The 14824-nt window shown below is 66.2% G+C and overlaps 2 protein-coding genes across 2 annotated transcripts in view; one reads left to right on the top strand and one right to left on the bottom strand.

Annotated features, from left to right (window-relative positions):
- Positions 1-15: 15 nt before the first annotated feature.
- Positions 16-11633, top strand: SERHL2 (serine hydrolase-like 2). The gene is made up of 12 exons (XM_012720465.1): positions 16-112; positions 826-975; positions 1068-1181; positions 1419-1460; positions 1759-1778; positions 2078-2152; positions 2419-2528; positions 3089-3168; positions 7774-7808; positions 9725-9807; positions 10552-10648; positions 11253-11633. Exons 1-12 carry the CDS (start codon positions 109-111, stop codon positions 11367-11369), a joined length of 927 nt encoding a protein of 308 aa, XP_012575919.1. The 5' UTR covers positions 16-108; the 3' UTR covers positions 11370-11633.
- A 91-nt stretch (positions 11634-11724) lies between these two features.
- Positions 11725-14824, bottom strand: part of RRP7A (ribosomal RNA processing 7 homolog A (S. cerevisiae)) — a 3564-nt gene continuing 464 nt past the window's right edge. Inside the window, exons 2-7 of the mRNA XM_004675620.2 lie at positions 14531-14673; positions 13673-13798; positions 13129-13246; positions 12770-12867; positions 12216-12414; positions 11725-11867 (exon numbers count right to left, since the gene is read on the bottom strand). Of these exons, the coding sequence (XP_004675677.1) occupies positions 11782-11867; positions 12216-12414; positions 12770-12867; positions 13129-13246; positions 13673-13798; positions 14531-14673 (770 nt within the window). The 3' untranslated portion in view covers positions 11725-11781. The remainder of the gene's footprint in view (positions 11868-12215; positions 12415-12769; positions 12868-13128; positions 13247-13672; positions 13799-14530; positions 14674-14824) is intronic.

Genomic DNA, 14824 nt, shown 5'->3' with positions numbered 1-14824 from the left:
GGACAGAGGCGAGGCGGGGCCGGTACCGGAACTTGGCACTGCCCTCCCCTGGCGCCCCGCCTGGCGGCGATGAAGTGACGGCAGCTGAGGCGCCGCGAGACGAGAACGATGGGTGAAATACCCGCCGGGGACCCTGAGACCGGAGTGGGGTGGGGGGCCCCGGGCGCGCTCCTGCCGGCCGGCCCAGTTAGTTGGGCCGCGGTGGAGAAGACGCGGTGACGGCGGGAATGCGCTGGCCGCGCCGCCCTCCTCTGTCCCACCCGTGGAGCCTGGGGCGCAGGCTTCCCCCAAAGCCCCTGGTTCGAGGAGCGCACGCGCGCGAGGCTGGGGTCCCGCGGGCCCCAGCCGGGCCGGGACGGCCAAGTGGGGCAAAAGTTAGCGCTGGAGAAGGCCGTGGCTGCCCGAGAGGCCAGAGGCTCCTCGCGCGCCCTGGGTGACCTCAGGCTTGGTCTGCACCTGCCATAGTGACCCAGAGTGCTGGGGAGACGCGGGCAGCCCCGCCACCCGCTCCGGCCGCGGTGGAGTCAGCAAATGCCGGCAGTGGTTATTACTCTTACAGTCCAGCCTAAAGAAAAGGAAACCGGCCGGGAGGTTTTGGTGACTTGCCCAAGGTCACACACCAGCAAACGGCAGGGCCCAGGCCCAGCCAGCCCCCCTAGGAAGTTCTGCCAGGAAACCCTCCCAAGATGTCCTCGCCCAGTGTCCGGTTCCCTCCCTACCTTTCCCTGGGCCCCGAGGGCCGCCTCTGGGACCCTGCATGGGCCGGGGAAGGGGCTCCGGGTGCTGGCCGCAGGTCTTGAAGCAGGGGCTGGGGCTGCCCCCCAGGTCTGCTGTCAGAGCTGAAACTGGCTGTGCCCTGGGGCCACATCGCTGCCAAAGCCTGGGGCTCCCAGCAGGCGCCCCCGATTCTCTGCCTGCATGGCTGGCTGGACAACGCCAACTCCTTCGACAGACTCATCCCTCTTCTGCCTAAAGGTGGGGCTGGGTGGAGGGGTGAGGGGCTGAGGGAGTGGGGAGCGCTGGGGAGATGGCCAACCTACACCTTCTCCCACCCCGCCCCGGCACAGACTTTTATTACGTGGCCATGGATTTCGGGGGCCACGGGCTCTCGTCCCATTATAGCCCGGGCCTCCCGTATTACCACCAAAACTTCGTGAGTGAGATCCGAAGAGTGGCAGCGGGTGAGTAAGGGGTGTGGGGGGTGCTCAGGACGTCCCCTCATCCTCGGAACAGGAAATGGCACTGCCTTGGGTGGAAGGGTGCTGGCCCCAGGTCTGTGAGCTCATGGAGGTGGCGAGGCCCCCACAGAGGAGCTGGGACCCTCCAAGCCAGTCCCCGAGTGGGCCGCCCCCTGCTGGCCAGCACAGGGGCTCCAGGAAGCGGGGCGGGCCACCCTGAGGCGCCTCCTGTGTTTTCAGCCCTGAAGTGGAGCCGGTTTTCCCTCCTGGGCCACAGTTTCGGTGAGTACCTGTGTGCCAAGACCTGACCGCCCCGCCGCTCCCCTGCACCGCCAGGACCTCAGGGAGCAGTGAGGGGCTCCCGCCAGCCGGGCCCTCTGGCCACTGTCCCCTTGAGCCTCAGGCCACTGTCTGGAGGGCCATAGGCCCTCACACGGCCGCCTGCTCAGGGCTGGTGCAAAGGCCACGTGGCCCAGGGAGGGAGCCCCCCTCCGCTGAGGGCAGCTCTTCCTGGGGAAGGCTGTCAGGGTGAGGGCCGGCAGGGGCGAACTGTGCCAGCCGACTGTCTTTCACCCTCCAGGTGGCGTTGTGGGTGGAATGGTGAGTAGCTGGCTCTGCTGTGGCCACCTCTGGAAACCTTGGGTGGGGGGAGCCGGCGCGGGGCATAGTTCCTCGGGGATGCCTCGAATCCCGAGTTTCAAGCCTCATTTGTCGGCTGGGCCTGCTTGCTGTGCCGGGGTGGTGAGTCCTGACCAGTCAGTGCCGTGGGCCCATGGCCTCTGACGGGGCACCTGGCCCTCCAAGGCTGTCTCCGCAAACTCCCCTGTCCCCAGGAGAGCCCGAGGCCCTCCGCCTCCTCCCTGTCCTGCTCACTCTTCTGTCTCTGTGTCGCATCTCAGTTTTCCTGTATCTTCCCCGAGATGGTGGACAAGCTGATCTTGCTGGACTCGACACCATTTGCCCTGGATTCCAAGGTAAAGGCGGGGAGACCGGGGTTGGGGTGCCCTCTGCCCTATCCCCTTGGTGGGTCCCCTGGAGGCCGGAGGAGGTGCAGGGCAGACCAAGGGATCAGGCCCCAGGCTGATACCCCTGGAGCGGGCAAGGAGAGCTTAGGAATGCCGTGTGTGGCCACAGTCGAGGGTCTGAGTGACTGATGGTGGAGGGGGAGGGAACTGTGGCTGAATCCCTGCGAAGAGGGGGCTGAGGTGGCTGCAGCCCCCCAGTAGACCCTGCCCTGCAGGAAATACCCAACCTCCTGACCTACAAGCGGAAGGCCATAGAACACACACTGCAGCTGGAGGCCACCCAGAAGCCCTCGCGCGTGGTCAGCGCTGCAGAGATGCTGCAGGGGTATGTGCTGGCGGCGAGACTGAGCAGGGGTGTCTGCGGGATCGGGGGTGGGGTGGGGAGGGCCTCGGGGGCCCAGAGGTAGCATTCATCTCAACTCCCCCCAGCCTGCGTTTGCTAGGCGTCAGCTTCCCGGCACTGCTGCCCCAGCTGACACTGCACCAGCTCTCCTCCTTGAGCTGGGCCCTCCCCTCTGGTGACCCGGCCCCCTTTCCCTGCAAGCAGGCCACACACGCCCACAGGCACACACCCCCACCCCAACACCTTTCCTTCCCTCTCTGGGCCTCTCCTCGGCTGGCACTTTGCTAACCCCCCACGCCCCTTCAAGCCCGCAGGCTGCCCTGGCTCCTGCCTGTAGGAGAGTGCCGGCCTGTGGCGACCACAGGGCGCCTCCTGGCGGCGCTCTGGGAGCTGTGCTGTGGCTGTGTGCCCGGCAGCGGCGCTATGAGCAGCTGGCGTCTGAGGAGCGAAGCTGCCCTCCGGGCACTGCACAGCTCGGCCCGTCCTCTGGGTGCCACCCCACCTCCTTTGCCCCAAGGCAGTGAGCATCTCGCTCTCCCCAGGTTCCTGAAGAACAACAGTCACGTGGGGGAGGAAGGCGGGCAGCTCATCCTGCAGAGAGGAACCACACAGGTGGCCACAGGTGAGGGCACTGTCCCAGCCGTCGCATGGACAGACCTGCTCTGGTGACAGCCTGAGGAACGGGTCACCGCTGCCTCCGGCCGGAGAGCGTGACCCAGCTCCGCAGACGCGGCCCCTCATCCTCCTGCGCCCCATCCTTAGGGGGAGCCGCCGGCTCAGGAAGGCCTAGCGACTGTGGCCCTCAGCAGCTTCCAAGCTGGCTGCTGTGCCCCACTGATAAGCTCACTCAGGAAGCCTTCACTAAGGGTCTGCGTGCACCGGCCCCAGCAAGGCCGCAGGGGCTCCAGGAGAGCCTGCCGGGGCCTCCCGGGGCGCAGCTGTGAAGCTGGCCGCAGCGGGTTCGACCCCCACCAGGGTGGTGACCCCACGGCGCGGCAGGCCTCCCCTGTGGCGGACGGCCCACGTGCACCCATGCTGGGCACTGAGAACCGGGCCCGGCTTCTGCCTCTGCCTCTCTCATCTCGCAAGGGGCCGATGGTGAGGTCAGGTCGTGAAGTAGCGCCGAGGCGGGGTGTGGGCCTGGAGGCGTGCTTGGGGCGGCCTGGCCAGGGTTACGGTGAGGGTTTGGGCCCAGCGTGGCCAGTTTCCAGTTCCTCGAGAAGCTGGGGCTGCGCCGTGCTTTCCTTCTGGAAATGAGTGAGTGGGCACCAACGGCTCTTTGGACCTCGGGCCGCCAGGCTGTGGCTGTTGGGGGACGAGGGGCTTGTCTCAGTGATCATCCCCGCAGCTCCCCGCAGACCACGGCGCAGCGCAGCAGAGGGCAGACGGCCACAGACCCACACGTTCCCAACAGCCCGCACACGTGGCCCTTCCAGAAGGCGCAGGCGCAGAAGTGGGCTAATCCGGAGTAAGGCCAGGGAGCAGGTTAGGCCGGGCCAGGCTCACAGGAAGCGGTGATGCAGACACTGAGCTGCCAAGGGGGGCGGTGTTGCTGGAAGTGGGGGTCCCTTAAGCTGGGAGCTTCTGCAGAGTGGGCCATTGGAGCCCCGGGGTTAACCTGTAAGCAGTCCCGTGGGCCTCCGGACCGGTTGAGGCGACCCCTCCCGGTCCCCGCAGAGCAATAGGTGAGAGGCGCAATAGGTGAGAGGCGTGGGAAAGGGTGGGGGAGGGGTCTTGGGACAGCGGGGGCTGGTCACAGTGGGAGGAAGGGGACAAGGGACCGAGGGAGGCAGCTGTGGGGAAGGGTTCCAGCCCCGGGAGCAGCGGTGGGGGCTTGGGGGCGACAGTGACTTGTGTCTGCCTGCCCCGCCCCCCACCAGGGACCCCCGGCCTAGCTTGTTTGGCTCGTGTGGTTCAAGCATTTGGCACAAGGGCCGGGTAGGTTGCTCGTATTTGGCGGAGAAAGATGTTATGTGAAAAGGGAGATTTCCAGTCTCTTGAAAACCGGACGCCGACAGCACATTCTGCGGGCCCATTGGGGAGAGCCGGCCAGACAGACACCCTGCCTGGCTTGCAGCCCCCCGCGAGGCAGGGGGAGAGGGAGCAGGTGGGAGGTTTCCTGGCAAAATGCTGGATCCTAGAGAGCTCCTGCCCCAGCCCAGCAGGCAGTGCCAGGCTGAGCAGCCTGGGCCAGGGCAGATGCTCACCGAGGGGCAGGGGCGCCTGCAGAGGCCTGCCCCGCAGGCGGCGGCCGACCTGGCTGCCAGCTGTGGGAGGGGTTCGCTCCTGAAGCGGACGCGGGGTGGCTTTCGCCTGGGAAGGGGGCACCGCTGGCCTCTGCCTTCCTAGACCCCCTGGCTGAGGTTTGGGGCCCTTGGGCCACCCTGGTCCAGGCTAGGGCTAGGCGAGCTCTTCCTCCGCTTCCTTGCTGCTGTTGGTTGGAGGTTTTTGGGGTCCAGGACAGGCGCCCTCCTGCTGGGGACGCCCACAGTCTCAAAACGCCTTAGTTACCACTGCAAGAGGGCTGTTCCCTGCGGCAGCGAGGGCATCGTCTGGCGGCCGAGGGGCGTCTCCAGCTTCTGGGGGTTCTCAGCCGGCGGGCATGCCCCTTGTTGTGGAGAGGAAGGTCTGGTGTCTGCGAGACGGACAGGCCAGAGAGTGATCGTCTGCCTGGAGACTCCCTGAACGCACGCTAGTGATGAGGCCGGGGGAGCACCGGGGTCCGGGCCCAAAAGGTCCCCCGGCAGCAGGTGGGGTCAGAGGCCAGAGCGGGGGCCACGTGGGGCACACTGAGCAGTGGGGACTCTATCCGGGGTGGTGGGGGGCCAGGGTCAGGGCACCGAGTGAAACCTGGCTGTCTATAGAACAGTCTGGAGGGGGACAAGCAGGGCTGGAGTCAGGAGTTGGTCAGGAGGCCAGAGTCAGTGCAGGGGCCCTAAGCCTGGCCCTGGGCAGCGTCCTGGCCAGAGCAACCCCCACACTGGGCCTCCACCCCCAGACGCGTGGGGTCGGGTGCACCCCACAGTGCAGGGGCCGTCCCTGGGGCCCCTCACCCCAGGTGCCAACTACAATGCCGGTCATGCTGCTCTGCCGGCGGGCTGTGGACCGGAGTCCTTCACCCACTGGGTGTCCCTGGGCGCAGTGAGGCTGCGGCAGCGCGGCGGGGGGGGGGGAGCCCCGTTCCCGAAGACCACGCAGAGCTGACGGCACAGCAGACAGGACACAGGGGCAAGGTGTGGGGGCTGTGGAGGCCCCGCCTGCCTCAACTTGACCCCTGAGGCTCTTCAGGAGGCTCCATCCTTGGGATCCGAACTCCCTCCTTCCCTGCGCCGGGTGGGGCGGGCGCTGAACTCGCAGGCTGAGCCGGAAGAGTGGCCAGGCCGGACTCCATGCCCTTCTAGGCGCTCGGCCTCCAAGTGCCTGATTAAGAGCCTCTATCAACAATTAGTCATCTAAATTTATCTTCTAAAAATTCCATAATCTCTCATTAGAGGGGAAAACCTAACAATTACGGAAAATAGCTTTTCTTAATGTTTCCATAATTGTTTCTCTCTCGGAAAGCCACTCTGTCTGCAAACATCGATTTTCCAGCTGGGTGCCCCAGCCTGCCTCCCCGGGGAGGCCTCCCTGAACCCCCACCCCGTGGCAGGGCTTCAGGGGCTGCGCGGCGATGCAGACTTGGCGGCAGTTTGGTTTTTGACTTGACGCGCTTTGGAACAGGTGCGGACCGAGGCTTCAGAGCCACGCCGACAAAAATAGTGTGCTTGGAGGGCCTCCTCGCCTCCCCCACCGGGAAGTCCCTGGAGGCCTCATCCTTCCAGCGTTTCCTTAGGTGAATGTGAACGCCCACGCGGGCGAGGCCCCTGGCCGTGGACTTGCCGTCGGGGCTGCAGCGGTCACGGCTTTGTGCAGACAGGCGAGTTCCCCCCTGCCTAGGCCAGTGTGCCCAGTCCGGCCGAGGGCCGCACGTCAGCCTTGGCTGTGACCAGCAGGGCTGCGGGCTGCTAGGAAGGCGCTGGGGGCCGCAGGCCTGGCCTGGCCACCCTGCCCCTGGGTGCCTGCTGCTGGGTCAGCAGAGGAGCCTCGTTTGCATTCTCGTCACCGGGGGCTGGGTCTCCCTCACTCGCACCCGGCCCTTGCTGCACAGCTGGGGTGCTGTCTCCTCAGTGTCCGGGCTGAGCCGGGTCCTTTCCTGTGACCGCTGGTCTTTGACTTCGCCGCAGAGGTTTCCTTGTGCGGGTTTTTAAACGCCCTTGGCCAGCTGTCCTTCGGCTTCCCCGCTGTGGTGCTTGAGTCCGGCCTGCGCTTGAGGTCGCGATGCCGCGGGCGATGCCGTGTGCCCGGTTTGGCTGTTTTCCCAGATGGCTGCACGGCTGCCGGCAGCTGTTATTAGTCTGCATTGGCTTCCCTGGGAGGGGCTGCCAGTCACCCCTGAAACGCCATGGTGCAGGGTCCATCTGCCCACCGCTGTCCACGCAGCACCTGCCAGCTCCCACGGTTGTCCACTGACCCCTCTGCGGTGTGGTGAGAGTCGCAGGGTGGAGCAAGGTGGCGCGGGGCTTGCTCAGGGCCTGGGAAGCCAAAGCCCACCAGGGCGTCCAGGTCACGAGGAGCGGGGGGCAGAAAGCTCAGGGCGGTGGGGCGCCAGTCAGTAGAATAAGCGCACAAGTCACTGAATGGGAGGTCTTGACGGCAACAGCGACGTCATTTTCTTGGTCGTAAACCGTCAATAAACCATTTCTACGTGGCGCGAGGACTCCACAGGGCAGACTCCCATTGGGGCCCCTTTCCATCTTCCCACGCGTCTCCCCATCTCCCCCCGCCCGACCCCTCGTTCCATTGGCTCCGGATGGACACCCTTGCAGCCTGGTGCCTATCCCTCCTGGGTGGGCAGGGGTGTCTCCTTGGGGTGGCAGGGGGAAAAGGGGTGAGGCTGGCCCGCAGCTGGGACCCCCACTAGCCAGCCTTTTTTGGGTCTCATTTCTTTTGACAAGTGAAGGCAAGAATCTCCGCTTTTGGGCCTTTCCGGTTGGGTAAAGCCCTGACTGACCATTTTAAGGTCCTCGGAGACCAGAACCAGGGCCCCAAGGTGGTGGCCATCCGTGGGCATATTCTGCTCTGACAACCCCCCAGAGATGTCAGGCTCGGGCGGTGTGCTCTGACTGGAAGGCCGAGGGGAGTGGGGGAGCCCCTCGCTCACCCTGAGGCCCTCTTTGTGCTGTTGCAGGTCTGGCGCTGAACAGAGACCGCAGGATTGCCTTGGTGAGTCTCCCGGCTGCCACCTCCTCCGCCTGGACTGTGGTAACCTGTAGTGTGATTCTGATGCCTTTTTAAAAAAAAAAAAAAAAAAAAAGATTTATTTTATGCATACAGAACTGGGGTACAGGCCAGAGGTGCAGGGGTGGCAGGAGGCTTCACCAGAGACAGAGTGGGAAGAACAGGCAGGTGGACTGAGATACACTGCTGAGGGGAGCAGTGGGCAGGCCAGGAGAGGTCTGCCGCGCCCTGTGGTCACCTCCGGGGCAGGCGGGGATCAAGCTCATGCCGAAATGGCTAGCTTCGTAGTGCTGCGCTCTAACCCGCTGCGCCCCCGGGGAGGGCCCTCCGACGACGCTTGAAGCCTTCACACAAGTATACATCAGGGGCCTTGAGGACAGAGGCCCTGCTGGGCGGCCGCCAGGACCTAGCACTTTTCCGTCACTCCCAGGGAAAGCTCCAACCCCGGAATCCGCTCCGGGGACCCCAGATGAGAGGAGGGCGAGCCCTGCCATAAAGGCCTTTTTGTTTTACCGCGTCCCCTGGGTGAACGTCCGGCTCCCCTGTGGCTGAGCGGTCCTCGGTCTGCTTTTGTCATCGACCTGTGGGCTACAGTAGACATGGGTGGACACTCTCCTGTCCAGTCGTTTTTGGTTCTTGTATCTAGGCAGCAGGAGGGGGATTGCTGGGCCACATGTCATCCTGTTGAACCCTGAGAGCCCACCCCACTGCACCACAGGGACCTGCACGGCATTAAGTGGCGAGCCTGGGGGAGTCTTGCCAGCCCCAGCCCCAAGGCCGTGAAGAGCTTCAAGGCTGTGCCCCAGTAGGGAGCCCCAGCCTGGGGAGGTAGCTCCCCCAGTCTCTATCAGCGCCCCCTCCTGTGGGCCTTGGGCAGTGACAAGATCCTTTGAGTTAACTCGGGTAGGAGAGCCCCTCCCTGGGGCGGGAGTGCCCACTGCCTGCCCTCAGCCGGCTGTGAGGTCACACGCTGGGTCCTCAGTCAGTCTCATCACACCTTGTGGGTGGCACAGGAACCTGCTTCTAGAAGAGCAGCGAGGGCGTTTAGCCTAAGGAGCAAGAGGTGGCTTGGGGTTCAGTGCGCTTCTGCGGCCGTGACCTTCTGGCCTGGGTGGAGTTTCCTGGGAGTGGAAGATTCAGGCCGAGGAGGTGGCATGAGGTAGCAGGCTCAGCGCTCTGGGAGCTTCCCAGGGGTGAATCGGGGCGCTCGCCGACGTCCCGCCTGCTCGGCTGCTGGACATGGGGCGTGCTCCATGGCAGCGCAACGTGAGCCTCAGATCACATGATATTTTCAGGCCAAGAAGCCAAGTTAGAAGGCCAGGCAGCAGCAGGTGAAATCAAGGTTAATATTTGGCCTACGGCAGTGTAGCCACGCTGACCATCTCAGCCTGCGGCTGGCCACGTGGGGCATCTGGCGTCTTTTACGCTAACTGCAGTCCAGGTGGCTCAGCTCAGGCTGCTGCTGGAGCAGCCTCCTCCAAGGGCCACACAGACGGTGCGGCCAGGTGCCGTCAGCTCACAGGACACGGTCAGGGTGGCAGCCGGACATCGCGCTGACCTCACTGAGCCTTGAGCAGTGCAGGTCGTGGGCTCTGCTGGCCACAAGTCCAGGGTCCGGCGGCCTGGCCCTCCTGCCCAGCTGCCTGTGGGCCAAGAAAGGGCACGGAGGGGCCCACTCAGTCTGACATCTAGGCCCAGGGCTAGCCCAGGCCCTTCTTTGCATTTGGTCCAGGGAGGAAGAAAATGACCTGGAGGAATGCGTGCCTGCCTGAGTCAAAGGCCGCTGTCCAGGAGGTGCTGTTTGGGGTCCGTCAAGCCCCCATGCCCCCCCCCCCGGAGAGAGCTGGGTCTTGTGCCCATGGCAGGGCCGACAGGTGCTCACAGCGGCTTCATCTCTCCAGCCCGAGCACTGCTTCGACTTCGTCAGCAGGGAGCTGTTTGTGCACGCCATGAAGCAGCTGCAGGCCCGCGTCCTGCTCATCAAGTGAGTGGCCGCGCGGGAGGGCGGCCTGGGGCCAGGGGTTCCCGCCCCCTAACCCCGTGAGACCACGTGGGGAAGGTCCCTGGCCTACCCAGGAGGACCCCACTACAAGGTTTGAGCAGCCGGCACAGCCCCAGGCCGCCTCTCCTCCTAGCCCCAGCACCCGGCTGGGCCCCCCCCCCAGGTGCCCAGGCTGAAAACATCCTTGAGGGGGCCCAGACCCCCTCCTGCTGCACCTGGCTGGCTGTGGCAAGCCCGAGGCAGGAACCGTGGTGGCCTCTGCGGACAGGCCAGTCCAGGCTTCCGCAGACGACAACCAAGGCGTGGCCTCCCACCATGTTCTCGGCCACTGGGAGGGAAGCAGTGGCCCCTCTGCGGGACCGGCCTCGAGAAGCCAGAGCACAACCATGTGGTTCATCCCACTCAGCCCAAATAGGGAAAGGGTGTGGGCAGGCGCGTGGCCAGGACCGGGGGCGCAGACCCAAGCTGGGTTTGGGGTGAGATGCCTAGCTGATGCTGGCCAGTCACACCGCTGAACATACCGAGCCCAGAGCTGCGCTTCGGTTGCAACTTCCGTTACGCAGTTATTAAAGTGTCTGTCAGTGGCACGTGGATTTTAAACGGCGGGGCCGAGGACGCCCCTACTCCTGGGCCCGCCCCCCCCCCCAGGCCCCAGGAGGACTCGGAGGCCCGTGTGGCACCTGTGGGTGGAAGGCACACAGCTGAGACCACGTCCTTGTCGCTCAGATCAAGCCAAGGGTTTTACGACGTGCGCAGAGACAATGACGACGACCGGGAGCCCATGCTCTTCCTGCTCGACACGCTGAAATCTGCCCTGAAGGAGGTAGGTGCTGGGTCTGGGGGCGGCGGCAGCCACCTCACCCCTCTGCCCAGCCCCAGGCCGGGGGCCCCGAGAGCCAGCAGGCCCTGGGATCTAGGGCCACATGCCAGCACAGGCGACACACTGTACTGGCAGAACCTTCCAGTTTATTATCCTCACATGTGTCCTGGCCAAGCCCAACGTGACCAGAAGTGGCCCCAATTTTACAGGGTCCCAAACAGGTGTCCTTGCACCCACCCAACAGGGTGGCGGGCAGGGTGGGTCTCCAGGTTGGAACTTGAGCTGACCATGACCTTTGACTCCATTCCTGGGGGCACTGGCACATTAGGGTCACCTACCCCCGAGGCCTCTGGCCCTGCCTTCAGCAGGAAGCTGTCTGGCCAGCTCAGCAGCGCCTAACTGCCCTGAGGCTCACACCTAGCAGAACCGGCAGCCCGACCCTCCCAGCCCAGCTCCGCTTCAGTTTAGAAAGGCCCGGAAGCCCGGCTTTCCACTCTCCCTCCCGTCGGGCCTGACACCCCAGCGGCTGCAGCTGGGGCCCTGTGAGCAGACCCCTGCACGGGGCGCCGGGTGCAGAGGCCGCTCCTGACCGCGCTCCCTCCTCCAGCGGTTCCAGTTCGTGGAAGTCCCGGGCAACCACTACGTCCACCTGAACCAGCCCCAGCGCGTGGCCAGTATCATCTGCTCCTTCTTACAGGGTGAGGGAGGCGCGACCCAGCCGTAGCCAAGACCTCGTGCCTAGCACCCCGACTCCCTAGCCGGGCCGGACAGGCAGGCAGAATCCAGGGCGGAGACGGGTGCTTGAGTGCCGAGACTAACTTAAGACTGATTCAAGGGGAAACACTGCCGGGATGGGGGGGTGCAGGGGGCGAGTTGTCTGTTTTGGGCGGAATCTGCAGCGCTGGCAGCAGCTGGAAGGCGCCGGGACCCCACGCGCACCTCAGGAGCTTTCGTAAATCAAAAATAAACTGTCCCTGTGTTCGCTGTTTCCGAGGCCGAGTGACACGCTGGAGGGCCTGACCAGCCAAAGCCCCAAACCACAGGTGACTGTGCCCGTCACCCCGGGGACCCTGGCCCGGGCGGCTGCGATCCAGGCGAGCGGGGCGCCCCGCCCCCGTCCACCGCCTCCACGCGGCTCAGTAGGGTCGGAACTTGCGCTGGGCCCGCATCAGCTCGATCCTCTGCTTGTCCTCCTCGAACTTCTTGCGCAGCTGCGCCAGATCTGGGGGTCGGGGGAGGGGCAGGGTTGGCGGCGCCCTACTCGTGGCTGGAGCACCCTGCGGCCTCCCCCACTTCCGCTGCCGGGTGGAGGGCACGTGCCAGCGCACACTCCAGGGGAGCCAGTCAGATGTGGGGGCGCTGGGAGAGGGAGCGGCAGCAACCCAAGCCGGGTACGGGGGCGGGGGTGAGAGCACCCTCCTGGGCCGGGGGGCAGGGGCCTGCGCCCCGCCCCCACGGCATCCCGGTGCCACTGCGCCTCGAGGGGCCGGGGCCTGGGACGCTGGGACTCGACCTGCAGGACCCACTGGGCAGTCAGCGCCTGGGGCAGGACAGGCCTAAGCGCGCTTACGCTCCATCTTGGTCTCGCGGTGCTGCCAGGCGTAGAAGTTGAGCAGCTCCTTGCGGGCACGCTTCCGCTTCTCCCTCTCCAGCACCCGCAGGCTGGCCGCCTCCGTCCGGGGGAGCACGGGCCGCCGGCCCCGCCGCGTCACCTTCACCCAGCCCTCCTCGTCAGGGACCCCCTCCTCCTCCTTGGCCTTCGCCTCCTCCTGCAAGGAATGGCCGTGACGGGCAGGCCCCAGGGTTGGCCGGCAGCCCAGAGCGCCTCACTGCCCCAACCTTGGCTCTGGCACCCAAAGCACCCCAGTGAACTCCGAGCCCACACCTGCTGCTCCCTTCACCCCAAACATAGCGTCGAACCGAGGGCTGCGCAGCAGCGGCGCCCACCCGGCCTCGTCCGCCTCCAACTGGCCGTTCCCCGAAGGCTGTCTGACTAGAGGTTACCAGGCGGGTGGCCCTAGGTCAGCAGGGACATCGCAGCCTGGATGCTCAGGGTGGCGAGGGACAGGCTGCCACCGCCCCCACCACGAGCCCTCTTCCTCACAGCCTCAGGCCAAGTCCCACCTCGGCCACCTTCGCGTCGTAGGCCTGCATGAATGTGTCCACGTCCACCCGCAGAGCCTCGGGGTCTGGCAGCGAGTCCGTGTAGTCGCTGATCCACTCTGAGGGGCAAGGGTGAGGAAACGGGGTTTCCTTGGGCAGCCCTGCAGGGCCCCACTCAGGGCCTGGCAGGCAGCGGGGGCCTTCTCGTGGGCTCACAGGACCCAGGCAACAGCAAGAGAACAGAGCCGTGTGGCTCAGGGCTCGGACGATAAAGAAAATCCTAGCGGGCGAGCTGGGCCCTCACCCGTCCCACCCCAGGGCCAGGCTCAGGCCGCCCCCCGCCAGCCAGGGCCCAGGGCACCGCCCCACCCAGCACTGACTGTGCACACCGCTCTTCACAGGGTGCGTCTCGGTGGAGATCAGCAACGGGCCCTTCAAGGCCAAGGCCGCCACCACCCCGCGCGGCTTCTGGAACACCACGTAGGCTACCTGGAAGCCCTGGACAGGGAGACATGCGGAGTGCTGGGAGCTGCCCGCGCCCCCACCCCAGCCCAAGCACGCTGTCCTCGGCTGGGCCGGTCACTGGACCCTGAGGCCCACCAAGAGGCCGCCCGTCACCAGGGAGGGCAGGCTGGCCCACCCCTGTAGAAGCGCTGTCCCTAGGCAGCAGCGTCCCCCGCGCCCACCCCCCCCCAGCTCCGGGAGGGCGCAGAGAGCTGCTTAGGCGGGCCAGGAGCGAACAGAGGCTCACGGACGGGTCCCCATGGGAAGGACAGTGGCCCACCGGCCCGCGGCGTGAGAACGAGCCACGCCCGGTGGAGGACACGCAGCCCCCACATCCCGAGGACGGGCCTGGGCCGGCCGGGCCCCACAGCCACCGCCTGCGCACCCCAGCCTTCGGCAGGCCCAGTCCGGGAGGCTCACCGGAACAGGCTTCGGCTGGAAAAACTTGGATTTGGGCTCCTTTGGGCCCTCAGCCAGGTCCGGCTTCTCCTGGAGCTCCACAGACTGGACAGGGCCGCAAGGGGAGAGGAGGCGGGCCAGGCAGTCCTGCGAGGGAAGCGGGCGCCTCAGACCGCAGAGCCCGCGTCCACCACCTCGATCGCAGCCGGCCCTCTCGGAGGCTGCCGCCGGCAGATCCTCACGCTACCTGGGGGCAAAGCCAGGCCCGGGGAGACGGCAGGCCCGCCCGGGGCTGGCCCACGGCCCGCCAGTGGCCGTCACGGGGAGCTCCGCCCCGCCAAGGGAAGGCCCCGGGGCCCAGCCGGGAGGGCGCCGGCACGTGGTGCAGAGCCCGGCCTCTGGTGCCACCGTGCTCGCGGGTCTCTCGCACGCGAGACAGAAGCGACGCTTCCTTTCCAGACAAACGCGTCTCTGACCCGGCAATTCCCTCGGTGCGCTTCTGTACAGCTACCTGACGCTGAGCTGAACGACGGCTTGGGGACAGTGTGCCGGACACGGGTGGCAGACCTAGACGAGACTGACCTTCGTCCCCTTCCCCCATTCCTCACTGCGGACACCTGCCACTTTGGGAACCGGGCAGGCAGCGAGCCGTTCTGGGCGACGATGGAAAGCCCCACGGGGCTCGGCGTCACTCCTGGCGCTGCTTTAAAAGGCCGATTCCCAGGCCTCCCGCGGCCAACAGGTGAGGGCGCGGCAAGCTGGCGGCCGCCTCAGTGCCAGCTCAGTCGCGGCCCCGGAGGGCCCCAGGGCGCCGCAGACCCCTCGGGTCTCCCGGCTGCTCCCCGCAGCGGTGGAGCTGGTGTTCTGCTGTCCCCTTACCTCTGTGCAGTACGGGGGCACGTTGAGGACGAACAGGGTCCTCTTCGGAGGCCGGGAGGACCTGGCGCCTTCGCGCACTCGGTGCTCCCTGGCGTAGAGGTAATGAGAGGCCCGCTGCTTGCCGGAGAACTTGATGGGAATGGCTGGAAGGGGCGTGGGAGAGTGGGCATGGGCGCGGCTGTGCGCTCCCCCCACGCCGTCCTGGCTTCCCCCCTCCAGGCCCCGTCCCGCCATCACTGAGCTCCTGGCCAGGCCAGCGGGGTGACAGGGGAGGGAGGCGGCCGCCCACTGCGC

The sequence above is a fragment of the Condylura cristata genome, unplaced genomic scaffold (genome assembly GCF_000260355.1).
Source record: "Condylura cristata isolate star-nosed mole 26May11 unplaced genomic scaffold, ConCri1.0 scaffold00004, whole genome shotgun sequence".
NCBI classification, from domain to species: Eukaryota; Metazoa; Chordata; class Mammalia; order Eulipotyphla; family Talpidae; genus Condylura; species Condylura cristata.
The sequence above is the reverse complement of the archived record's forward strand: the minus strand, read 5'-3'. Positions and strand labels throughout refer to the sequence as shown.

What these genes read in the sequence shown, in the direction of transcription:
- SERHL2 (XM_012720465.1), top strand. An exon ending in GATCCGAAGAGTGGCAGCGG is followed by an intron (nt 1,182 to 1,418) that starts GTGAGTAAGGGG and finishes CTGTGTTTTCAG; the next exon opens with CCCTGAAGTGGAGCCGGTTT. An exon ending in CATTTGCCCTGGATTCCAAG is followed by an intron (nt 2,153 to 2,418) that starts GTAAAGGCGGGG and finishes CCTGCCCTGCAG; the next exon opens with GAAATACCCAACCTCCTGAC.